Source organism: Chiloscyllium plagiosum, chromosome 15 (genome assembly GCF_004010195.1).
Source record: "Chiloscyllium plagiosum isolate BGI_BamShark_2017 chromosome 15, ASM401019v2, whole genome shotgun sequence".
Taxonomy (NCBI): Eukaryota; Metazoa; Chordata; class Chondrichthyes; order Orectolobiformes; family Hemiscylliidae; genus Chiloscyllium; species Chiloscyllium plagiosum.
In genome coordinates, this window is record NC_057724.1 from 44992191 (window position 1) to 45018554 (window position 26364).

The 26364-nt window shown below is 41.2% G+C and overlaps 1 protein-coding gene across 4 annotated transcripts in view; it reads left to right on the forward strand.

Annotated features, from left to right (window-relative positions):
• The window catches only part of LOC122557277 (phosphatidylinositol-binding clathrin assembly protein-like), a 114191-nt gene that overhangs the window by 54574 nt on the left and 33253 nt on the right, over positions 1-26364 (forward strand). For 3 of the 4 annotated variants that reach the window (XM_043704800.1, XM_043704797.1, XM_043704799.1), the window contains 2 exons: positions 8535-8672; positions 23875-23958. In XM_043704800.1, coding sequence (XP_043560735.1) covers positions 8535-8672; positions 23875-23958 — 222 coding nt within the window. The remainder of the gene's footprint in view (positions 1-8534; positions 8673-23874; positions 23959-26364) is intronic. The other variant, XM_043704801.1, reaches the window with a different exon arrangement.

The following is a 26364-nucleotide window of genomic DNA, read 5'->3' on the forward strand; positions in this document are numbered from 1 at the left end:
GCAAATTTCCTCAGCTGCCTGAGGAAAAAGACATTGGGCATTTGTAACCAGTGCGTCCACATGAATAGCCCAAGAAAGCTTGTTGTGGATGACCACTCCTAGGAGCTTGACACTTTCCACTCCCTCTATCTCTGTGCTGTTAACATGTAGAGGGGGGCAAGAGTAATATCCTGTCGAAAGTCAATGAGTTCCTTGGTTTTGCTGGCATTGAGAGCTAGGTTGTTCTCGGTGCATCATTTTTCCAGGTCTTCCACCTCCCATCTATAGTCTGTCTTGTCACCATCTGAAATTCAACTGACTGTGGTGATGTCATCAGCGAACTTGTAAATGACATCTGGTATTTGGCGACACAGTCATGGGTATACAGTGAGTACAGTAGGGGCTGAGTAAGCACCCCTGGGGGGCTACAGTGTTGTTAGTGAGGATGAAATATTGTCCCCAATCTTCACTGATTGTGTACATTTCTCATTGAGTTTTGGAGACTGCTGTGGAGAAATGCAGGGTATGGCAATGCCCTGACTAGTCTCATCCTGGTTTGGGCTTAATCAGCTGAAGATTTGACCATTCAAAAATTCCTGCTGCACCTCCACGCCAACTGTGGTCCAACCAGTCAACACCCTCTTGTGCATTTTAAATTGTTCTTCCTTTTCAAAGCTTTGCTTCTTGCATCCCAGTCCCAGTGAGTACAAAACAAATGTGTCAAGTGTTTCTTTTTAGCAATGTTTAATACCCAAGATGTTTGGGGCCTGTTGAGATGCAGAGAGATTTTAGTTGTTTAAATGATTTAGTGGAATTTTTGAATAAAAGCAAAATACTCCAGGTTTTGGAAATCGGAAGTAAAAACGAAGCGTTGGGCATGTTTAGCAGGTCTGGCAGAATCTGTGGAGAAAGTAATAACATATTTTGAATCTAATGTGACTTCAGAACTGAAGAGAGGTAGAAATGTGATTTTTATGCTATTGAAAGAGGGAAAACAAGTAAATTCTTAGAGGGTAAATGACGATGTCCTGAATCAAGAGGTAAAAGGACTGATTATGGTAAAGAAACTTCATTAGTCCAGCACTAAGTGTTAATGGCAGGATAATGAGTAGCACTGTCTGAAAACAGAAGTGTGAAAGCAAGATACAGTCTGGCACCTGGCAAAATAAAATCAAAACAAGATTAGTTCATGCTCTGAAAATCTTGAACTCTGTTGCATCCAGAAAGTTGTAAAGTGCTTAATTGGAAGGTGAGGTGTGTTTCTTGAGCTTCTTTGAAATTCATTGGAGCATTGCAGCAGATAGGATACAAAACTGAGCATGAGAACAAGGTGCTGAATTAAAATAAGTGACTATAAATTGAGTCGCGTTGGCAGACTGAGTGAAAATGTACTGTAAAGCAGTTGCCCAGTATGCATTTGGTGTTTCCAGTGTAGAGAAAAACTTATTGTGCACAATGAATACAATATAATCATAGAATAGAATCCTTACAGTTCAGAAAGGGGGCATTTGACACTCTAAGCATCCCATCCACACCAGCCCCCTGCCCTATCCCTGTAACCTTGCATTTACTGCAGTTAATCCACTTAGCCTACATGACCAAATATCCACATCTTTTGGACTATGAAAGGAAACTGGATCACCTGGTGGAAATCCACACACGTGGGGCGAACATGCAAACAGATGGTCCCCCAAGGCTGGAATCGAACTAGGTCACTGCCACTGAGGGGCAGCAGTACTAACCACTGAGCCACCTATGCTGCCCATGATAGATTAAATTCAAAGAAATAAAAGTAAATTGCTACTTTTCACCTAAAAGAATGTTTGGATTGAACCTTTGACTGCTCAAAAGGGGATAGAGATGCTCTGTGCTTACTACTACCTTTGAACAGAGTCCCAAACAGTCCCTATGTACTACCATTCTCCTGCCTCCACTGTTTTTTCCATCAAACAACTTCTCATTTAACTTGCCTCCTTTCCTACAAATAAAAGTTGTTGATACAGTTGCTTGTATTCTAGTTATGCCAGTCAGCTGCTCACTTTTTGCCTTTCATTCTGTGACATCTTTGTTATTTAAACTCCTGCTTGTCTAATGCAGGTCTTCCTTTTGTTTTTGCTCTTACTCCCCTTCCCTCTTTCAATGGCATAAAACTCTGCGTTTGTCTGACTTGTGCTCTGGAGAAGTGTCATGTTCAACTCCATGCTAATTCTGTTTTCCCCCTCCAAAGATGATGCCAGATGTGCTGAGTTTTGTTAGCATTTTTTTTGTCAACGATAGATTAGCCTTTTTTCAATGTAGCTGAAATATGAAAATGTGGATACTATGTCATAGACTCTGAGACTGCATCTGGAGTACTCTATTCAGGGCTGAAAATGTGTTGCTGGAAAAGCGCAACACATGCTGACCTGCTGTGCTTTTCCAGTAACACATTTTCAGCTCTGATCTCCAGCATCTGCAGTCCTCACTTTTTCCTACTCTATTCAGGGTCTTGGAAACCTCATGTCAGCAAGCATATTAGTTTTGTCAGTAGTCCAACGTAGACTCTCGCCAGAATAATATCACTGTCTAGAAGAGTTACGTCATGAGGACTTTATGCATAATCTGGAGTGTATTAACTTGAATATAGACAATTAAGTAGTGATTTAACTGAAGTATTCAAAATAATGATTAAAGGATTTGATATGATAAGTAGAAATTATTTACTCTGGCACAGGACTTCAGAACAATGGATGTAACCCTGAAATTGTAACCGTACAATTAAAATTATCCTTTAAGTACTTTCAACAAAAGCTAGTTGAATCTAGAACACTTTTTTTTGTTGCTTAAGTTAGATCAGTTCAAAACTTGAAAACAATGGTATCCTTTTAAAAGGATATTGAACCAAGGTGGGTAAATGGAGTTAATGCTGATCCACCATGATCTCATTGAATGGCAGAAGCTTCACTCTTGGCTTAATTCTGTACTGTATCTACTGCTTCCAAACGCTTCTTTCCTTAATGTTCAAGTTAGCTGAGAAAGATTGAAAAATATTAAATGCCATCCATGACAGCTACTTCGTGTATCTCTGCAAAGTGCTAACTCAAACTGAAAAAAATCTCCAGTTCAGTCCATTTGTGTGCTGAAGAGCACTTTTTCATTGCAAGGTTTGTAGCTCAGGTTGAGGTTTAGGGTGTAGGTTTGCTCGCTGAGCTGTAGGTTTGATATCCAGATGTTTCATTATCTGGCTAGGTAACATCAGTGGCGACCTCCAAGTGAAGCGAAGCTGTTGTCTCCTGCTTTCTATTTGTATCTTTCTCCTGGATGGGGTTCCTGGGGTTTGTGGTGATGTCATTTCCTGTTCATTTTCTGAGGGGTTGATAGGTGGCATCTAGATCTATGTGTTTGTTTTTGGCGTTGTGGTTGGAGTGCCAGGCCTCTAGGAATTCTCTGGCACGTCTTTGCTTAGCCTGTCCCAGGATAGATGTGTTGTCCCAGTTGAAATGGTGGGTGTTTTTTCAACCGTGTAGGGCTAAGAGGGAGAGAGGGTCGTGTCTTTTTGTGACTAGCTGGTGTTTGTGTATCCTGGTAGCTAACTTTCTGTTTTGTCCTACATAGTGTTTGTGGCAGTCCTTGAATGGAATTTTGTAGATGATGTTGGTTTTGTCCATGGGTTGTACTGGGTCTTTTTGTTAGTTTTTGTTTGAGAGTGTTGGTGGGTTACTAGGACTCCGAGGGGTCTTAGTAGTCTGGCTGTCAATTCTGAAACTTCTTTGATGTATGGTAAGGTGGTTAGGGTTTCTGGCTGTGTTTGGTCTGCTTGTTGTGGTTTGTTCTTGAGGAATCTGCGGACTGTACTTTTTGAGTATCAGTTCTTCTTGAATACATTGTATAGTTGGTTCTCCTCAGTTTTCCGAAGTTTGTTTGCCCATCCAGGAGAAAGATTTAAATAAAAAGCAGGAGACAACAGCTTCGCTTCACTTGGAGGTCGCCACTGATGTTACCTTGCCAGGTAATGAAACGTCTGGATATCACACCTACAGCTCAGCAAGCAAACCTACACCCTAAATGTTTTCATTAGCCTGTTTCTCCTGAGGAAAGTTCTGTTTGATAGCATTTTGTGGCATCTGATTCTATTATGACGAATGACAAACAAGTGGCAGATTGATTTTAATGAAGGGAAATGCATGAGAGCCAATCTGGCAGTCCTTGGAATATTAAGAATTCAGGCTACATACAGTACTTGTGCATATATAGTGTAATTTTTTTTGTCCTTCCACACAGGGTACAATGCAATAACCTGTGTACAGACAGGTGTGTTCTAATATGCAAATAAGAGAATTAAGTCATGTGAGAATTAAGTCCTTCAATAGCTCAGGTAAAAATCTGCACGTCCTCGTATCCTTTAAGTGATATGGACCAATTTTAAAGAACAAACTTGCAATTTATGTAGAAAAACCAAAGAACTACAGATGCTGGAAATCAAACAAAAATGCTGGAAAAGTTCCAGGAGGTGTGGCAGCTGAAGATGTCGTTGGACCTGAAGCAGTAACTCTGCTTTCTCTCCACAAATGCTGCTAAACCTGCTGGAGTTTTTCCAGCAGTTTGTTTTGTATTCCAGCAGATCTAGCAGTAGATATTGAGAGAAAGCAGAGTTACTGCTTCGGGTCCAGTGACCCACCTTCAGCTGCCAAACCTGCTGGAGCTTTTCCAGCAGTTTGTATTTCTATAGTCTCTTTTTCAAAAGTAAGATGTCCCAAAGCACAAGAGAGCAAATGAAATACTTTTGTGTATTTACAGTTTCAATGCCATGCAAGGCACAAGTCAATTTTGAAGTCAGTGGAAAAGAAAATCTCTGATTTTGGACTAATACCGGCTACTAGTTGAGCTACTGACAGAATTTTACACCATCTCTATTTTTACATAGAACACAATTCCTTCTCACTAACCTAATATATTAAGAACCGATACAGTATAAATAGCAGAACTAGCATTCATCTAAACAAACATAAGAACACTTAGTGAGACACTAAGCCAAAATGTTGGTTTGGTGCAGTTTGTGGAATCCAGGTTTGAATTTCAACTGGAAATCAATCCTTGTGTTTAAGCTGACTCTATAATTTTTGATATCTCAATGAGATCCCTCTCCTCACTGAGCAGATGTGGGGAACTATTTCTTCACTGTTTGGAACAATTGAAAGCACTTTTTTTTTAATAAAATAAATTGAAACCATTATCATGTCAGTTCTCAAAACTGCTGTCACAAGACAAATAACAGCACTATCAGTCAAGTTTTCTCTTTGTGGTGAGTCAATCTTGATCTTTGCTACTAAATCCTCTGAGCACAGATTTTGAACCCAGGTAAAATCCTGAAATTCATTTACCTCCTTCAGAAAAGGTAAGACAAACTTTGGCAAAACTCAGACACTTCCGACTAGCATGCTTAACTTGTATCGCAATTATTTTGCAGTCCATAATAATAAGACAGCATTGAGATTATTGTTGCATTGTCCTGCAGCACTTACTCCATAGTGGAAAACTTTGTACTTTTTCCTGTAGCCAGAGCACCTTGCTTTAAGTCACACCTCCTCTGGAGGTGTGTAATAGTATCTATGACCAGGTAAATATTCATTCAATAACAGGATTGCACTATAGAAGTGGCATAGATTTGTAAGGGGAATGTGTTAAATTTATACATACTTGATCACAAATAGATTTGTAATAGACTGTAAATACATAATTTACATTTTGTGAACTCAGGTAGCCTTTCCTATATGGTATCCTAACTTGTTTGTTGTTTTTTTGGTGAGATTGCATACTTGAAATATACTTATTTCACCCTTGTTATGGAAAACTTCATGAATGAGTGAATGTGTAAGGTCCAAGCAGGGGATTGGAAGTTTTGGGGGTAAATTTGCTACATGTCTATTGAGCACTGAGAATCACTGATTCCTGGCACACACTGCATGAAACAATAACCACGTTGTGCATCGTGTTGGATTTTGGTAGTAAAGCAAACAAAGGGAAGAAAGGAGAAACCTGATGCATAATTATGTACTTGCACTCAAGCTACCTCAAACCCAGCAGTGAATTGAAATCTAGTGGGGATTCAGTGTGTGATGTACATATGGACTTGATCCATTGAACTCTTGAGCATTGAATGTTAATACACTCAACAGTATTGAGGGTCAGCTGGCTCAGTTGGCTGGACAGCAGAGTGGGTTCAATTCTTGCACTGGCTGACTTTATGATAAAGGACTCTCCTTCTGAACCTCTCCCCTCACTTGAGGCATGATGACCCTGCAGTCAAAGCGCCACGAGTCATCTGTCTCCGAGAAGACTCAAGATTGGTTAGATTATTGCAACTTATTTGCCTTACTCCAATTTTACAAGTGATATCAAGTCATAAAATAATCCTCAAATGCACACCGTCCTTTTTAATATAGATTCCAGCTACAATACCAATGGAATGTTTCTGCACCAATGCAATGTGCAAATGTTTTTCCCTCTGGATTGATTTTAATATTTTACTATATCATCAGAAATTCTAGAACATTAGAACTAGAACATCCCCCTCCATACCAGTCATATTCCAGGGTGGATGGACAGTGGCATCCATTTCAAAGGCAATCTGTGCCTGACTGACAGATGTGGTAGGTGAGGAGGATTGGCTTAGAGCGATTCCCTGACCTTGCTGCAGATGGCCATCCTTCCCTCGTTTGTTGGTTCAATTCTGAGATAATTGAACTATACCTGAGTGAGTTTTATGTCATGATTCTTAGTGATAACTTAAATACTTGCATTGTTTTGTTTCGACATCTGATACAGAATAAAGTAGTTTGAGCTGTAGTGAAGCTTAGTTTTAATCCATGGTGTCCAAATATGATACAATTATATTTATATTTTCTTAATGTTTTATGGTATAGTGCAGGACATTGTCCTCTTTTAGTCTATTGCTTGAGGCTTGCATTGCCAGAACTGCACTTTTAATACAAAATGATTGCTTGAATTAAGCTCACACATTGAAAAGTTGTTATAACCAATTTCCAAATTTTAATGCTCACTTAGAGATTGTTTTGGTATTTTTATAATTTGACCCAACATGAATTTGATTTAGTAGCCTGATGTTTAGCTTCATTCTATTCAATTCTAATGCAGTTTTCTCTTTCATTTCCATGCTCGTGACTGTTCTGTTTGAAACCAAACTGTTATCTGCAGTAAACTTGGACAAGAGGACAGTAAAATTAGACCTTTCTCTTTTTCTTCCAGTCTAAGTTTTTTCGGAGGATTAAATTTGCACCTGTTCCTATCAATTTTGATATTATACAAATGCAAGTTCCATTGAATGGCATTTGAAAATTATGCAATATCTTTTCTTTTTTCCTTCAACCACCTCACCAATTCTTCTCCATTTGAAATAAAAGGCAGTTTTCCCATACGAGTATAGAGATTTGTATTAATTCAGGTCATTGGTATGTTTGATCCACACTTTCTTCGGCTTATTGTAGTGATTAAAGATCACAAATGACTATGAAAAATCTTTTTGGAAGCATGAGCATCTAATTCACCTCTTCTGGGTCCTGGAAATTTTTTTTGCTTTTTCTCCCACTACAACCTAAATTTGATCTTCAGTGTTAAATTTTCTTCTTTCTCATCCTTGCTGACATTTGGAATTTAGATCTTCTGGGTAAGGATCTTGTCATACTTTTGAAATATTTATGCTTTTAACCTGGATGAATGCTATCTAAATGTATGTATATACTATAGGCAGGTTTGTGAAGTATAAATATCTGAAATACTTTTGTTTTGAAGAGCCATGGATAAGCATGGACTCCACTGAAGTACTGATGAAGGGCTTTTGCCCGAAACGTCGATTTTGCCTGTCCTCGGATGCTGCCTGAATTGCTGTGCTCTTCCAGCACCACTGATCTAGAATCCACTGAAGTACTTCAGAAGGCTTTGAGCTATCATATGCACAGCTGTTAAATTACCACATTTGAAATTATCATTGAATTTTAATTAGATTTTCAGTGCACGTAGCTTTAGATGGTGTTAACTTTAGATGTTAAGAAGTACAAAATTGGTAGTTAAGGTGAGTGCTTGAATAGGTGTGGATGCTGGTGAGGAGGAAGCTTTGTTTAATTGTTCATTTCAGTTTAATTTTATTGAAACCACTTGAGATGCACACAGGATGGCATATTTTGAAACTTTCAATATTCACTTTGGTTCAAACTGATTCAAAAATTAAGTCTCAAAATTCTGTGGAAACCCATTTAGAAATCTAGAAGTTTAGTTTTGGTAAAGTGCAGGTGGGAAATTCTTAAATATTCAGACAAATGTACACTGTACTTGGATTCATAACAGCTACACACTTTGGGTACTCAATGTTCTAGATTAACATGTCTGTGTATACAGACGATTTAAGAATTCTCTTGCTATCAGGCCCAGAGAGAGAAAATGATGTTTCATGTCAAGATAGTTGCTGATAGGAATGTCACTGCTTTATTGCCTTTTTACTGTTTTATCACCATGTGGTTACAATTGGTTCCTATCAAACTTTCTCTTTTTCTATCTATTAGACCCATTTTCTGCCTCTGGTTGCATTGACTCTGTCTGTCGTTTGGATGTGTTTGACATGCAACCTGTTGAAGATGTGGTAAAAACCACAATTGCATCTAGTGCTGCTTCAAAGCAGACGTTGGCCCACCATTTTAGCGGTAAAGGGGAATTCTTGTACATTCTTTTGTTTAATCCAAATCTCATTAATAACAGGTTTGTGTAAATGTACCCTGTTGCTAACTTGATCAGATGTTTTGAATTTTTTCAGCTGGCTTTTTTTTTGAAAAGTCATTGTCTTAAGTTCCTAAAATATGCTACTGAGGAACCTAAAATGGATAAATGTACCAATTAACCACTGCATGCGCAATCCTTGAGGGCTTCAAATTATCAGTTAAGATTTAAACATTCCATTTGTGAATTTGATTGGCCAGACCTATACTTTTACTGAAAGTTCAGCCAACTTAGAGCATTTGTTTGCAAAGTTATCTGGACTCATTTGGGAAGAATTCCTGGTTCCATTGGTGAGCTAGGTTGGCTACGAAATTATGCCCTACTAAACTAATGTGGACTTGGTTCATATTTTCAGAATCGCTACCTCCAGAGATCATTGGTTCCAAACTTCCAGTTACTTTTGTCTCATCTTGGTCCACTTTGAGGGGCTCCTTTTTCTTTCCTAAGTAGACTTGTTACCAATTAATCTTTGGATACTTGACCTGGATAGCAGACTGATGTCAGAAGTACTAAAGAATGTGTGGTGAGCAATTTAGTGTCATTTAAAATAAGTGCATCACCACTAGTCTTTGACTACAATCTGAATGTACACTTTTCCCATTCAACAATTGTTTCAAATCAAAAGGTGGAACGTTTCAATTATGTATTTGCCCCTGTCTTATGGCTTCAAAGACATCTCCAGCCAGACAATATAAGCACAAACTGCAGGAAGGACATGTATATGTATTTGTGACAGTGTTTATTTTGCATTATAATGGATGAAGAATCTCATTCTAATCTCAAGCAGTGATAACTAAGAAAACTGGCTTGACTTTTGTTGAACACAGATGAATTATATGTGCTCACCATTAATACATAGTGATTGCCCAGTTTACAATGCTACATGTACATGCACAAATAAATACTAATATCTGGAAGCTCTAACTGTATAATGTGGAGTGTTTTATCATTCAGATACATGTAAAGCAATCCTTCACCAGCTACTAAAGGTGCCAGGAAAAATGGATTTATCCTGTAGTGAGTTTAGTCTCAATTGCTATCAAACAACCTCTGGTACTGGAAGCTCTCTTTTACAAGGATGGAATCTTGTTTAAATTTTATTGCTGGTGATTTTTTAAAAAATGAATTTTATTTTACTTTCTCTCTCTTGACTGATTTATCTATCTCTTTCAGAATCTCATTCTCTTTTTTTACACACTTTTTAGCACTTTGAAGAATTCTAGCTTACACTTTCTGGTTTAGATACTATACCAGCAACTCTTGTTTATTTTTTAAAACAATACATAGGATAGTGGGTGAATTCTTACCCTGAAAAGCCCTGGAGTGCCTGCAAAAACTCAATCAATGGGTGATCAATTGGTGGAAGTTTCCTGGAAAGTAGGAGAAAGTTGCTTCTCCAGTCAGTTGTTTCTATTGCTGCTTTTCACCAATTGCAAGTTCTCTTCCTCCTGCACCTGGTGCTGTTGGAGAGACGGACCTTGTGAGGAGCAAGGATGGCTGAAAGATGACCTGTTTATTTGAGGAGCTGCATGAGTTGCTCTTGGTGGTCCTGGGCCTCCCATGCAGCAGAGTTTCAGGAGGCAGGAGCAGCATTCTGTTTGGAGGTGATCAGTCCAAGACAGAGCTCAGTGTGTTTACTCTATAGAGAGAGTAGAACCCAAGTGTTGGCTAGGAAGATGGTGAGCAGAATCCAAGTGAGGAGAAAGTGCGCAAAGCCACAATGGGGGATAGGGAACAGTGAAACAAATCCTCAGTGTCAGGTGGGAGGAGGAGATGAGCAGAACTTCAGTGTCTGGAGAGGAGGGTGATTTGAAGCAGAATCCAAGTGTTGGTTGGGAAGGGGGTAGAACACCATGCTGAGTATCAGTTAATCCACTAATGATTGGAAGGTTGTTACCACAAACTCTTAGGCATTGTGTAACTTTATTCATTGGAGCTATAATCATCTGTATTATTCAACATACTGAGAGAGGGCAGGCAGGTGAGCTTTCCGTAATCTGTTATGGCCTTAAAATATATTTTATGCATAGAAATGAAGAAAACATAAGTGGACGATCTGCAAGCATTGTTTATCTAGACCAACATTTTGCATTCAGTAAGATTTTCAGGAAGCTATAATGAATTCTATTTTCCTAGTTAAAGAAATAATTCCTGGAAAATCTGCATTTTTAAACAAGGTTTGCATTCAACTAATTTTTGTGAACACAAAAAGGATATGTAGTAAGAAATTTTTAATAACTTGGAATCTATAAGGTTTTAGTTTAAAAGATCTAATAACCTTTATGTATCAGTGTTTGCAATCTGTTACCTGTGCTAGTTGGCCTGTTTCACACTAGGGATTTTGTTTTGTTCTATTCTATTCCAAGCTACCCACAAAACCCAACATGAGCACAAGTGCAGCATCTATTGAAAAAACCCCTGAAAACGAAAATATAGCCCTAAAGATCAAAGTAGCCCTCAGTCTCAAAAGAAGCCCTAAAAAAAAAAGTGCTCCATTTCAACTATTTAAGTAAGAGAGACACTATTGCTTGAGTTATTTGCTCTCCTTGCAGATCCCCTGTAGTTGGACCCACAATTCATCAGACTTCTAATTGCTGTTTAAAAGCTTACCAAGAGCCTATGGGCAGCTGTAGGTATACACCTGTAGGCATGACAAAATAACAAAGCACTGGGTGCTGGAAATTAGAAATGAAATGATAGATTGCTGGGAAATCTAAACCTGTCTGGCAGCATCTGCAGAGACAATGCATTAACATTTTAGGTCCAATGACCCTTCACAACTGAAGCACCTGTTCATTTTATTGCTGACTGCAAAATCTGTGATAGTATATATTTTGAAAGAACAACATACATTTTGATTAACTTTTCACATCTAAATTGATATGATTTGAATTAAGGAAAATAAACTGTGCCAAGAAAGGAAAGAGAAAATTGTGGAAGCTTAGTAGTGGACCAAAAGCATGGTATTAAACAGTAGGCAGAAAAAATGACAAGCCAAAAGAACTGACTGAAGTTTGAGAGCACAGGACTATTGTTTGAGTGTGAAGCCACTGCTGGTACACTGGAGGAACCCCAGACTTAAGAGGATATCTCTGAATAGAATGAAGCCTTTGGGACTTTTAAAAAGCTGAGATATTAGCGGTCTAGGGAACAAAGGTAGAATGTGGTAATCGAGTATGAATGAAGCTGCAAGCTGTAACATTTTGGATGAGCTGAAATTTCATGTTGGATTGAGGCAAGGACATTGGCTAAGAATTGTATTTAAGAATTTGAATCTCTGCCAGATTCAACAGAGTGAAGCTTAAGAGAGTGTAATTGCCAAGGCAGAGAAAATGAGGTCTGCAGATGCTGGAGATCAGAGATGGAAATGTGTTGCTGGAGAAGCGCAGCAGGTCAGGCAGCATTCTAGGGAACAGGAGAATTGACGTTTCGGGCATTAGCCCTTCTTCAGGAAGGCAGACTTGTAGTAATGGGTTAAAAAAAAAACCTGATACCAGGCAGATGTGCTTGAGGCAAGATGACAACTGATTGAAGTCAAATTCTCAATATCCTAAGTGGATGTAATGTAACCTCTTAAGGCAGAGATTACTCTTGAAGGTGCCCTCATGATGTGAAAGTGCAAGAGACACAGTCGCTCATCATCCATGGGATGCTGTGCAGATAAGAGGAGGAGTGTGGCATGATGCCTTGTATGGAGGTAGGGTTCAGAACACCATGTCATGATGGCCAGCATGTTTGTGGCATAACAATAGTGTTCCTGCTTCTGGGCTAGGAGGCAAGGGTTCAAGTTCCATCTGCTCCAGAGAGATGTAATAACATCTCTGAACAGATTGATTGATTAGAAAATACCTATCTGCAATGTAATACCTCCACAGACACCATAAAGGGTCATAAGATGCCTTCTCAACATCAAATTCCCATTATGGACAGGTCTGAGGTTTGGGGTGGCACAGTGGCTTAGTAGTTAACACTGCTGCCTTGCAGCATCAAGGATCCAGGTTTGATTCAATCCTCCGACTACTGTGCAAACTCCACACAGACACATTCCTCTCACCTGAACAGGTTTCCTCCGGGTGCTCCAGTTTCCTCCCACAGTCCAAAGATGTGCAGGTTAGGAAACTGGCTATGCTAAATTACCCATAGTCTTCAGAGCTGTGTAGGCCAAGTGGATTGGCAGGGTTGCAGGTTTGGGGGTGGGTCTGAATGGGACCCTCTTCAGAGGGTTGGTGTGGGCTCATTGGACCAAATAGCCTCCTTTCATACTATAGGGATTCTATGAGAAATTACAGTACAGACAGAACATGCCGATTCCATTCTTGGATGGTTTGTGCTGGACAACTGAAGGATACAAGGGTATCTCCTGAACAATGAGGACCCCTGAGATTCATTTCATTGCATTGTGTAGGAAAATAAAGATCTTCACCAGAAGGAAGAGCACCTTTAACATCCTATAGTACAGCCATGTCAGCCAAAGCAATCAAGACAGGATTTTCTTTAAGCCTCTTTTTGATGGCATGGAGTTGTGAAGTTGCCTTTCTCTGACTAAATGTTTTGATGCTGCAGAAGACACATCCCCTCTGTAATCTCAACTGAAAGGGTAGAAGATGAGAAGAATAACTCTGAAGTCTCACTAGAAAGGAACATCATTTATTGTTGAACACCCAAGATAGAGCCACTACTTGTGGCATACATAGACTAAACCCAGCCCAGAGCTCATAATTCTGCAGACCCATTCCTGGGACTACTTTATTTCTCTTTCTCTATATCTGGAAGTATTATCTCGCAACAGAATGTTGTTTTTCCCCATTGCCAAATCACTAACTTTTAAAAAAATTTTTTTAATATCCTGGTTATTTTGTTTTATTTTTTAATTTTTCTTTCTTTATTCTCCTACTACTGCCTAACTACGATAGTGCTTATATTTTTCCCAGCACCCATATTGTGTGTGCAGGTGTGAGACACTGAAAGACAATAGGTATACAAGTCTTTATTCAATTCCCACCACCAGGAAGAAAGGAAACACCCAAGTGGCCAGTGTCAAGCAGTACCTTTCTCAGAGATGCGTGATCAAACAGTGAAGGGGAGGGCATGGATTAAATCAAAATAGTTGGAGGGGGGAAATAATGCAATGCACTCCACTCCCTGCAGTGCCCAACTTTCCCTGAAAATCTCGAGTGTTGCTAGAGAGTGTGCTCCTTCTCCAGGGACAATCGGGCTCTGACATAATTGTGGAAGAGGGGCAGGCAATTGGCCATGGTGGCCTGTACCTATTTATGGCCAGTTTGGCCAGGCCCAGGAGCAGACTCACAAGGAGGCACTCTGACCTACCCTCCTTCCCTCTCCGTACCGGGTGCCCTTTTTTGTTTTTAACTACTATCCACCATTACTAAATCACTTGTGTAGCCAATTAGATATTTGCATGCAAATCCATTACTGGGCCTGCTTTTCTTAACCACCCTATTCAGAGATGTTATTACACACTTCTGGAGCAGGTGCAGCTTGAATCTAGGGCTCCACATCCCTGGTAGGGATGCTACCACTGTACTATCTGGGTCTGCTTTAATATTTTCTAATCAACCTATTCAGAGATGCTATTATACACATCTGGATCAGTCAGAACTTGAAACTGGGCCACCTAGCTCAGAATCTGGGACACTACCACTGTGCCACAAGAATCCCTGGGTGTGCTTTATTTTTATTTCATATCCGGAAATGCTATCACGCACAACTTTAAACCACTTTCCTGCCACTAAAACATTGTCTGGGTCTGTTTTTTTTTTTGTTTTTATATTTGGAAGTGCGATCTGGGTCTGCTTTTTTTTTCTTCCTACCCAGAAGTGTGACCCCTCCTTTGTAAACTGCTAACCACTACAGTAATCCCCATGCGGCCAAGTAAATATTTACACACAGCCCATTGAGAGAAATGTGAAGCATCAGAAGTGAGATGAGCTCTGCAAGCAAAGGGAAAGGACTAAATCAAAGTGGAGTTGGACGGGTAAAATTTAAAGCACAGTATCCTCTGTGGTGTCAAGCCCTCTAAACTCATTGAGCACATTAATGAACACTGCATGCTCCTTCTCCAGTGACACCTATCATAAACATAACTGCAGAAGAGGGGCAGAAAGTTGGCAGAACTGACACACAAGGAACCTTCACAACCTGCTTTGCTTGTGTTTGAGCCTATTTTCTACTGTTCTACTTCTATTTTTTACTTCTATTTTCTCTGTTCAGAGATATTACATCTCTCTGGAGTAAGTGGAACTTGAACCCATGCTTCTGAGCTCAGAGGAAGGGACACTACCACTGCCACAAGCAATTGTGACTGATTTATAGATTTTTTTTTTAGTATATCGGTTTAAGAGATGTTACGACAAATCTTTGCAGATGAGACTTGGAGTCATAGTCAAAGGTGTACAGCACAGAAACAGACCCTTTGGTCCAACTCATCCATGTCAGCCAGATATCATAAACTAATCTAGTCTCATTTGCCAGCATTTGGCCCATATGCCCCTTAACCTGTTCCTGTTCATGTACCTATCCAGATGCTTTTTAAACGTTGTCATTGTACCAGCCTCCACTGCTTCCCCGGCAGCTCATTCCACACATGCACCACCCTCTACTAGGTCCCTTTAACATTTTTCACTCTCACCCTAAACCTATGCCCTCTAGCTCTGGACTTCCTCCACCCCAGGGAAAAAATCTTGTATCTATACCCTATCCATGCTTCTCATGATTTTATAAACCTCTTGTCACGTCACCCCTCAGCCTCCGACGCTCCAGGGCAAACAGCCCCAGCCTATTAAGCCTCTCCCGGTAGTTCAAATCCTCCAACCCTGGCAACATCCTTGTAAATGTTTTCTGAATCCTTTCCAGTTTCACAACCTCCTTCTGATAAGACGGAGACCAGAATTGCATGCAATAATCCAAAAGTGGCCTTACCAATGTCCTGTACAGCCACAACATGACATTCCAACTCCTATACTCAGTGCTCTGACCAATAATGCCACCTTCACTATCCTATTTACCTGCATCTCCACTTTCAAGCATTCCGTGACATCCTTGATCCTTGTCCCAAGAGGCAAACCCCATTCTGGAGTTATCTGTGACTGCAGAAATGGCTATCTGTACCCCTCACTATTGAGTCCTCCAGTAGATTTGTTCTCAGAAGTTTCGTCACCATGCTAGGTAACATCAATGAGCTTCCAATGAAGTACTTGATGTTCTATCCTGCTTGCTATTTGTATCATGGTCTATTAGATTAGAATAGATTAGAACCCTACCCTTCGGACCAACAAGTCCACACCGACCCTCCGAAGAGCGACCCACCAAAGAGCAACCCACCCAGACCATACATTTACCCTAACACTACGGGCAAGTTAGCATAGCAATTTCACCTAACCTGCCCATTTTTGGACTGTGGGAGGAAACTGGAATACCCGGAGGAAACCCATGCAGACACTGGGAGAATGTGCAAACTCCACACAGACAGTTGTCTGAGGTGGGAATTGAACCCAGGTCTCTGGCACTGAGGCAGCAGTGCTAACTACTGTGCCACTGTGCCGCTCACAATTGTTGTGCTGGGTTACGTCGTTTCTAGTTCTTTTTCTGAGATTTGTAAATGGAGTCCAAATATGTTTTTGTTAAAGATGCCTTGTTTGAATGCCATGCCTTGAGGAATTTCCGTGCATGTCTTTGTTTAGCCTGTCCCAGGATGGATGTATTGTCTCAGTCGAACTGGTGTCCTCCTCTTTCTGTGTGTAGGGATTTTAGTGATAGTTGGTCATGTCTGTTGATGCTCATGTATCCTGGTGGTTAGTTTCCTGTCCAATGTAATGTTTGTTGGGAGTCCTTGCAGGGTGTTATTGTATACGATCTCTCTGGTTGTTAGTATGGGGTCCTTCTAAATTCATCAGGAGCTTTGTGTGGTGGTAGGGTTGTGGGCTTTCTTGATGCCTAGTGGCCAGAGTAGTCTGGTCGTTGTCTCTGATTTTGATATATGGCAGGTTGGCTAGAGTCTGAGCGTGCTGTGTATAGTCTTGGTTAGGTCTGTGTAGGAATCAGTGGACTGCGCTTATTGGGTACTCATTGTTCCCTGAATACGTTGTATAGGTGTTTTTTCCTCAGCTTCTTGTAGTTCCTGGGTGTTGCAGTGTTGTAGCTCATTTAAATGTCCTGCTGCAGCTCAGTTTGTGGGTATTGGGATGATTGCTCCTGTAGTTGAGAATCTAGTCGAAATGCTGGTCTGCAGCTCTCCATTGGTTTCTCCTTCTACTGTGACATCCTAAGGAGGGGATTCTGTTGTTTTCTTTGGTACAAAGGTTCGTCAGTAAGAATCTTGTTTGTGTTTGTGGGTTTCTTCTAATTTATGTTTCATGATGACGAAGGTGCCATCCACGTGTGATCACCAATATCAGGGCTCTTAGCAGAAGCAGTTATACAGAGGTTAGAATGAACAGCCATTCCCACAATCCAGCCCAAGTTTTGCGTCCGCTGTGTGGATGAATCATCACAAAACGCAACAAATTAGAAATGCATAAACAACATCCTTATTAGTATAAAGGTCACCAAAGAGGAAGCAAACAATAACTGACACCCGTTCCTAGATGTCATAGTAGAAGGAAGAGTCAATGGAGAGCTGCAGATTGGTGTCTACAGGAAAGCCCCACACAGTGAACAGGTACTCCACTACAACAGCAATCATCCCACACATAAACGGAGCTGTGTCAGGGCATTGTTTAAACAAGCCACGACAGACTGCAGCACCCAGGAACTAAGAAGCCAAGGAAAAACATTTATACGATGTGTTCAGAAATAGCAGATACTCGATTTTTGAGCACAGTTCACAGATTCCTACATAATCAACCTAAACAAGAAGACCTAACACGCACAGACTCTAGCCACCCTGCCATACGTCAAAGATTTGAGATGACAACCAGACTACTCTGGCCCCTAGGCATCATGGTAGCCCACAAACCTGCACCACACTAAAACAGCTCCTGATGAATTTAAAGCACCCTGCACCAACAGCAGCAGAATGATCATCACATACAAAATACCCTGTAAGGTCTACAACAAACATTACAGTGGGCAACCACCAAAAGACATGACCAATTATCACTAATATCCAAACACAAAGAGGGACACCAGTTCAACTGGGACAATACATCCACACTAGGACAAGCTAAACTAAGACACGCATGGGAATTCCTAGAGGCCTGGCATTCAAACTGGAATTTCATTTAACAAACATAGATTTGGATCCCGTTTACCAATCTTTCAAAAAACCGGAAGTGATACCACCCTGCACAACAGACTAAGATACAAAATGCAAGAGAGACCGAACACCAGTGCTTCATCGGAGGCTCGCTGATGTTACCTAGCATGGTGACAAAATGTTTAATCTACCAGCTCAACGAGCAAACTCACAACCTGAACTACAAATCTTCTCCAAAATGGCAAACTGTAGCTCTCCCTCACTACTGAGTTTCTTACCCCCATAGTTCCCCCTCATTATTGAGTCTCCTACCACTATAGTTCTCCCTTTTTGTACAGCTGGTTTCTGGAGCTGGTTAACAAACACTGGCACCAGAGGGCAGTCAGGAATCGGATATCTGCTCGGCCCCTTACAGGAGAGGACCCTATAGTGCTGGCCTCTTAAGAACTATAGTCAAATGGACAAGTTGACACAAGAGCAGCAGGCAGGATTATTGCAAGCCATCCAGAAACGAGCTCAAAGACTGAAAGAGTCCATCAGTATTATCTATACTATGTTGCTGTCTGACATGTCTGGCTACCTCTGGATAGGTTGGTGATTACAATGGAGACCCAAGTCCATCACCACTCGTGTATCAGATATGCAGACCTGAACTACATCACTCCACCCCAGCTAATAGTACTTGGCACCAACAGTAAGGTGATGGGGGACAAGGATCCTTGACCTTTTCCAGTTGCCACTTCCTCTCAAAGTTTATCAATTATCTGACACTTCCTGTCAAGGATGATGTGCCCATAGTCACAAGCTGAAGTACTTATCTATCAAGAGGTTTTTGAGTGGTTCAGCCAGTTGTCCTGGCGAAGAAACTGGTTTGTAATAAGGCCAGTTCCTATCTTCTGTCTTCAAATATTAGCAAATCTTCATGCTTAACAGGGTTGGGCAAAGTTGCAGGGATCCCTTGCTCCAGAAAAATGGTTCATCTGCACTAATGTGCCCATTGTCATGAATTAGCTCATCAATTTAAGTGACCCTGAAATGGCAGTGTTTCTGGGCAAAAGAATGCTATGTTTTTATTTAAATCAAAATAGTTGATGTAAATGATATATACATTACTTTTTAATTAATATTGTTACTACTACAGATTAGCCAGGATGACCATTGTTGCATCTTATTTAAAACCAATTTAGATCACCAATTCTGTATCTTTTTGAGCACTAATTGGCCATTTTAGTTTTTCCAATTCAACCTGTCCAGACATGTTACTACACATCTCTAGAGCAGGTGGGATTTGAGTCCAGGCCTCCACACCCCAGAGGTAGGGACACTACCTCTGCTACAAGAGCCAACACTAGCTCTACATTTTTCTATTTATTTTCTCTTCTACTTGAGTGCTATTGCACAAGTGAGACTTGCCCACCACTAAAATCAGTGACCGTTTTTGTAAACGACTAACCGCCTCTAAGAATTGCCCATGTAGCCAATTAAGTATTTAAAGAAAAACCCATTATGGGTAATTTTGGTCTTTTTTTGACTTGGGCGATGGGTTCCAGCTGGACAGGCTATAGTCTGTTACCAGAAGAACTCCTACTCAATGAGCTGTACAAGGAGATTGGTGATTTCCCTATGGGCCTTGAAGGGGTTAATCACAATGACTAGTAAAATAGGGGTAGAAGCTTGGGCATGTTAAGAATGCTTTCAGCATGGTAATAATGGGAGAGCACTTTACAGTTAATCTTCCGTTGTTGCCAGGTTAAGCATGTCTGCATCCTACTTAAGCCCTCTTTACCCCCTCTTAAAAGCTAAAGGGTTATTTCTTTGCATTACCCCCTGGACTGGGGGGTTTGCCGTATGAAGAAAGGTTGAATAAGCTCTGACCTCTCTGGAGAGAAGGAGGAAGGGAGGAGACCTGATCGAGGTGTACAAAATAATGAGAGGAATAGATAATCAATAGCCAGAGACTTTTCCCCAGGGCAGGATTGACTGGTACATGAAGTCATAGTTTGAAGATATTGAGGAAGGTATAAAGGAGACATCAGAGGTAGGTTCTTTACACAGTTGTGAATGCATGGAATGCATTGCCAGTTGAGATGGTGGAAGCAGAGCAACTGCTGGACATGCACATGGATAGCAGTGAGTTGAGGGGTGCATAGGTTAAGTCTCTGCACAACATCGTGGGCCTAAGGGCCTGTTCAGTGCTGAACTTTTTTTCTATGTTGTATGTTCTAAGAGGTTGCCATTCCAGGTAGAATGTAAGTAATGTAGTTCAGTTTCTATCTAAAGCATTCTTGCAGTGTCCTCAAATAATTGAGGAATACTTTGTCATTTCAAGGAAGCTGTATGACAAAGTTTTAGGAGTGATTGAAATTGACTTCTGTATTTCGGCGGAGACAAAGGAATTGGGAGAATGGGATAGCGTTTTTACAGCTACCTGGACTACACCACCTCCCACCCTGCCCCCTATAAAAATGCCATCCCATTCTCCCAATTCCTTCGTCTCCGCCGCATCTGCTCCCAGGAGGACCAGTTCCAAAAACATACAACCCAGATGGCCACCATCTTCAAGGACCGCAATTTCCTCCCCCCCGACGTGGTCGACGATGCCCTCCACCGCATCTCTTCCACTTCCTGCTCCTCTGCCCTTGAGCCCCGCCCCTCCAACCGCCACCAGGACAGAACCCCACTGGCCCTCACCTACCACCCCACCAATCTCCATGTATAGCGCATCATCCGCCGTCATTTCTGCCACCTCCAAATGGACCCCACCACCAAGGATATATTTCCCTCCCCTCCCCTATCAGCATTCCGTAAAGACCACTCCCTCCGTGACTCCCTCGTCAGGTGCACACCCCCCACCAACCCAACCTCCACTCCCGGCCCCTTCCCCCGCCACCGCCGTAGGTGCAAGACTTGCGCCCACACCTCCCTTCTCACCTCCCTCCAAGGCCCCAAAGGAAACTTCCATATCCGCCACAGATTCACCTGCACCTCTACACATATCATCTATTGCATCCTCTGCACCCGCTGTGGCCTCCTCTCTATTGGGGAGACAGGCCGGCTACTTGCGGAGCGTTTCAGAGAACACCTCTGGGACACCCGGACCAACCAACCCAACCACCCTGTGGCTCAACATTTCAATTCCCCCTCCCACTCCACCAAGGATATGCAGGTTTTTGGACTCCTCCATCGTCAGACCACAACAAAACGACGGTTGGAGGAAGAGCGCCTTATCTTCCACCTAGGAACCGTCCAACCACAAGGGATGAACTCGGATTTCACCAGTTTCCTCATTCTCCCTCCCCCCACCTTGTCTCAGTCAAATCCATCGAACTCAGCACTGCCTTCCTAACCTGCAATCTTCTTCCCGACCTCTCCGCCCCCACCCTAGTCTGACCTATCACCCTCACCTTGACCTCTTTCCACCTATCGCATTTCTGACACCCCTCCCCCAGTCCCTCCTCCCTACCTTTTATCTTAGCCTGCTGGACAAACTTTCCTCATTCCTGAAGAAGGGCTTATGCCCGAAACGTCGATTCTCCTGTTCCCTGGATGCTGCCTGACCTGCGCTTTTCCAGCAACACATTTTCAGTTCTGTATTTCATTAAGCTTGGGTATGGCTGTGTCCTTTCCACTTATGTATTTTTAACTCTGATAGAAGGGAAGTAAAATGTAAACTTGAATCAGCTGAGTCAAATCTTGTCCTTTATTATTGTGTGTTTTAGCTTTGACTAGAAATACCATTTTTTTAAAAATTTCAACTAAAAGGTGCATTGTCTCAGAATACAAACGTAATCATTGGGTCATAATTGAAATCTACTTATACGTTTGTATTGCTTCTCTCAAAAGTAATTTCAAAAATCAAAGATAAAACTGACTTATTGCTGTCCAGAATTGAAGAAACTAATGGTGCTTGTGGTGATTCCACCCAAAGTTTGTGTCTACTCGACACTGAAGTACCATTCCAATTTGCAGAATGAGGACCAGTACAAGAAACCTGTTTAAAAACTTCACCAGTAATGCCAATATTCAACGGTAGATGATCTATCATGTTTGAGTTTTCTTCTATGCGTTAACTTGCCCCTTTCTCTCTTCCCTCTTCTGAATTCCAAAACTTGAATGCCTCAAATTTGGCGTTTACCATGACTTGAGTTACACACATTAATGTAGTGATGAAATTTATTGTGAATTAAATGTTACAATTTTAACACTGTCTAGATTTAAATGTCTTTGCATTTAGAATTTAATAAATCTGTTATTCTGACTTTTGAATATTACTTTTGAATTAATTTCAAAGCCTTAAAGATAGCAAGAAAACATGTGCCCTTTCAAAACAGATGTATAAATGTGAAGCTTTCAATGAACATTGTTAATCAAAAGTTTGGAAGAAGCCAGTTAACTAATAAGTGCAGTGTTCTATGTTATAGTGATGAGGGAAGTTGTGATTTTTGGACATAATCAAGCAGAGGGTGGTACGTGTATGGAATGAGCTGCTAGGGGATGTGGTGGAGGCCGGTACAATTGCAACATTTAAGAGGCATTTGGATAGGTATATGAATAGGAAGGGTTTGGTGCAATATGGGCCGGGTGCTGGCAGGTGGGACTAGATTGGGTTGGGATATCTGGTCGGCATGGACAGGTTGGACCGAAGGGTCTGTTTCCATGCTGTACATCTATGACTCTATATCAGCATCTTTTCCCCTCCCTCCACTTCACTTGCCCTCCGCAATACCACTGCCACTACCCAGTGAACTTTGACCAATTTATATGTACTATGACAGGTGGCCCTGAAGCTTTCCTTACCAACAGAAAATGGCAATTACAGTAAGGTATACTGAAAAGATGACTGTTCCTGTATAAATACAGTTGATGTTTTTGCTTTATCTGATTTCATCCCTTGTAGATTTATCTTTCCCGATGTTGGAGTGTTCACTGGATGTTAACTTAAAATAAGGCGTATTTATCTGAAATGAGTTTGATAATCCTTCAGAACATGTGTGCATTGTTCATACTCTTAGCATAGAGTACCTCACTTGTTGAGATTTGCTTGGACTGTTTTGTGTGAAAGACTTTGGGTGATTTTTATCTATATTTGTATAAATGAATGGCTGTCCTGGTGCTTGCTCAATGCTTTCATTAACAATACGTGCTTTAATCTTCTATTCATTTAGACTAATATTGAAAAGTACTAGTATTTGGAAGGTTTTTGTACTGCTAGTTTCCGTAATAATTGGTTGGTAGAGAGGTAGAATAAATGCTTTAAAACATAACTGACTCTGTTTCATATGAGAGGAAATCTAGTTAAATTGCATTAAGGTTACTACTTAGCCAGGTGGATCTCTTAGAATATGATTTCTTCTATGGGTGTTTTAATCTGGTCCAATCGGAGTCCTGGCTGACTTACAAATACATTTGTTCTGAACTAAGTGTCAGGGATTCTGTTCACTGTAGGAGCTGGCTGTGCGAGTTGGGTCTGTGTAATGTCCTCCAGTTACTACTAATTTGAACATTGGATAATGCAATTGAACTTAGTACTCCAGTTTACGTTTCTACTAGCAAGTGTTTCTGAATTTTCACCCATCTTTCAGATCCAAATAAATTTGGATCTAAAGAAATTCAGCTGGTAACTTTGTAAATTTTGTTATGGCTGTCAATTTTCAGAGGACTGCAGGAACAAATGTTCACATTCTCTTCACTATCCCCTCCAAAGCTGCTTTAGATGAATAGTTTTTTTTAAAAGGTTAGTTCAAACTACTGTATTTTATTTCCTCTTTTAAAACTGAAAAGTTTTGGACATTTTAGAAAGCATTTGTAAACTTGTTTTAAATAGGAACTATATTTGTAAAAATCTATGGGGTGGCATGGTGGAGGGAAAGATATTTTGGTACTGCATATAATTCCTGTAACTCTTTTTTTCCTAGACGTGTTCAACTCTTTTCCTGAGCCAAGTCCGGCTACATCTACAAACGTTGAACACTTTCCTGAGGCCGACATCTTTGCTGCAGGTATTTAAAGTGCATATTCGTTGTATTGCAATGGTGGCTTATTTTGATCGATCTGTGGTTAGAATTGGAGAAATTGCAACACAATGCAATTTATTTGAATAATCCATTGTAGCTTCACCATGCAACCTAGAATTACCTATTTTAATTTCTTTTCCATGTAGAATTTGAACTTGTGTTTTAATTCTGAGATGGGCTACCATATCCTACAATCTCAACTTTTAATTACCATAGTCAGTTTGCATGATAACGGAGTTTAAAAGTTTGGCCAGGATCTGAGGTCTGTGTTTTGGGTAATGGTGAGATATGTGACCAAGTTGGGCGAGAGACTGGTGAAGTACATATTTCCTTCAAATCATCTTACCTGATGTTTTATGTTTTCCACAAGCAGCATGCTGAGATTCTTGCCAGTAAGTAGCAAGTTTCAAATTGACAGCAACTAGTGATTGAAAAGATCCTTGTTGATCATTACTATTTCAGCTGTGATCTTGCCAAACTAGGCATTAGGAAAACCAGAGCAGGTGTTTAGTGGATTTGTTCCCACCTTTGGCCTCAATCTTGCCTGAGGCCAAGCTACAGAGTAGGGCACAATTAATGGGCACACACCTTTCTACCACAAATTGGAGAAGGAGCAACGCTCTGAAAGCTAGTGCTTCCAAATAAACCTGTTGGACTAAAACCTGGTGTTGTGGTTTTTAACTTTGTTCTACCACAAACACTGACCCTTAAATTTAGGGAGTCATTGCCACCATACTGGCATTTCTGCAATGTACTGGCATTGCACCCAGCAAGCCGAAACTTGTCTAGCAGGGAACACTGGCTGCCAGCATTTTTTTTAAATCGGCATCAGGTATGTGTACTGCTCGGCAACAGGAACCCAATCCATGCTACGGATCAGGCTGTTTACCAGGGCAACTCTTCTTGCTCTTTCGTGCACTTTCACCTGGTGCCTAAAGGCACACATTGCCCAGTTGTCCCTTGTAATAATAGTTAACTCAAACATGCAACCAGGTAGGTGGCCATGCAATGCATCAGTCCTCAGTCAAGGGTGCATGCATCTTGTCATAGCACATGACAGCAGGATTCAGGCCCAACACATGACACATGCAGCCAGCCTGAAAGTCATCGAGGAATAGGCTACAGGGTGGGGTGGTAAGCAAGTGTAAGTGCATTTGGTGACTTGGGTATTGACCTGAAAAAATGTGAAGCTTGTTGGGTTGATGGAATGGGCATTAAAAGGGAGAGGGTATCTCCATGTGAGGGCAAGCTACCTGCCCCACTCTTCCCCCTGCCTTCACAACTGACAACTAACGCAAGTGTGCCTGACTCTCATGTCCCTTGACCGTGCTCACCCTCTGTATTACAACTGCCAACCTGTCCATGGAGGTAGAAATGTAGGAGGCATTGCATTCTCTACCTTCTCAGTGCATTTTGTATACTTGTCTGCTCCTACTGCCCCTCCTTCTGTGAAGTTCCTCATAGTTACCACTGGTCAAAGAACCAAGAAAATTTACAGCCCAGGAACAGGCCCTCCAAGCCTGAGCAGATTCAAATCTACTGTCTAAACCTGTTGCCCAATTCCTAAGTGTCTGTATCTCTTTGCTCCCCACCTACTCATGCATCTGTCCAGACACATCTTTAAATGAATCTACCATGCCTGCCTCTACCACCTCTGCTGGCAACACATTCCAGACACCGACTACCCTCTGTGTGTAAAGTACTTGCCGCGTGTATCCCCCTTGAACTTTCCACCCCTCCCCTCGAAAGCGTGATCTCTCGTTATTGAATCCGTCACCCTGGGGGAAAAAGCTTATCTCTATTTACCCTGTCTATACCCTTCATGATTTTGTAAACCTCAGTCAGGCCCCCCTCTATCTCCTTTTTTCTAATGAAAACAAACTTGACCTACTCAACCTCTCTTCATAGCCATCACCTTCCATACCAGGCAACATCCTTGTAAACCCTCTCCAAAGCGTCCACATCCTTTTGGTAATGTGACAACTAGAACTGTACACCGTATTCTAAATGCAGCCGAACCAATGTCTTGTACAATTTTAATGTGACCTGCCAGCTCTAATACACAATACCCTATCCAATGAAGGCAAGCATACCGTATGCTGCCTTGACCACTCTATCCACCTGTGCAGCAACCTTCAGCATACAATGGACCTGCACTCCCAGATCTCTCTGCTCATCAACTTTTCCCAGGCTCTTCCATTCACTCTATAATTCGCTCTAGAATTAGACTTGCCTAAATGCATCGCCTCACATTTGTCTGGATTGAACTCCATCTGCCACTTTTCCACCAAACTCTCCAGTTTATCTATATTCTCCTGTATTTGACAGTCCCTTATGCTTTCTGCTACTCCACTAATCTTCGTGTCATCGTAAACTTGCTGATCATACCAA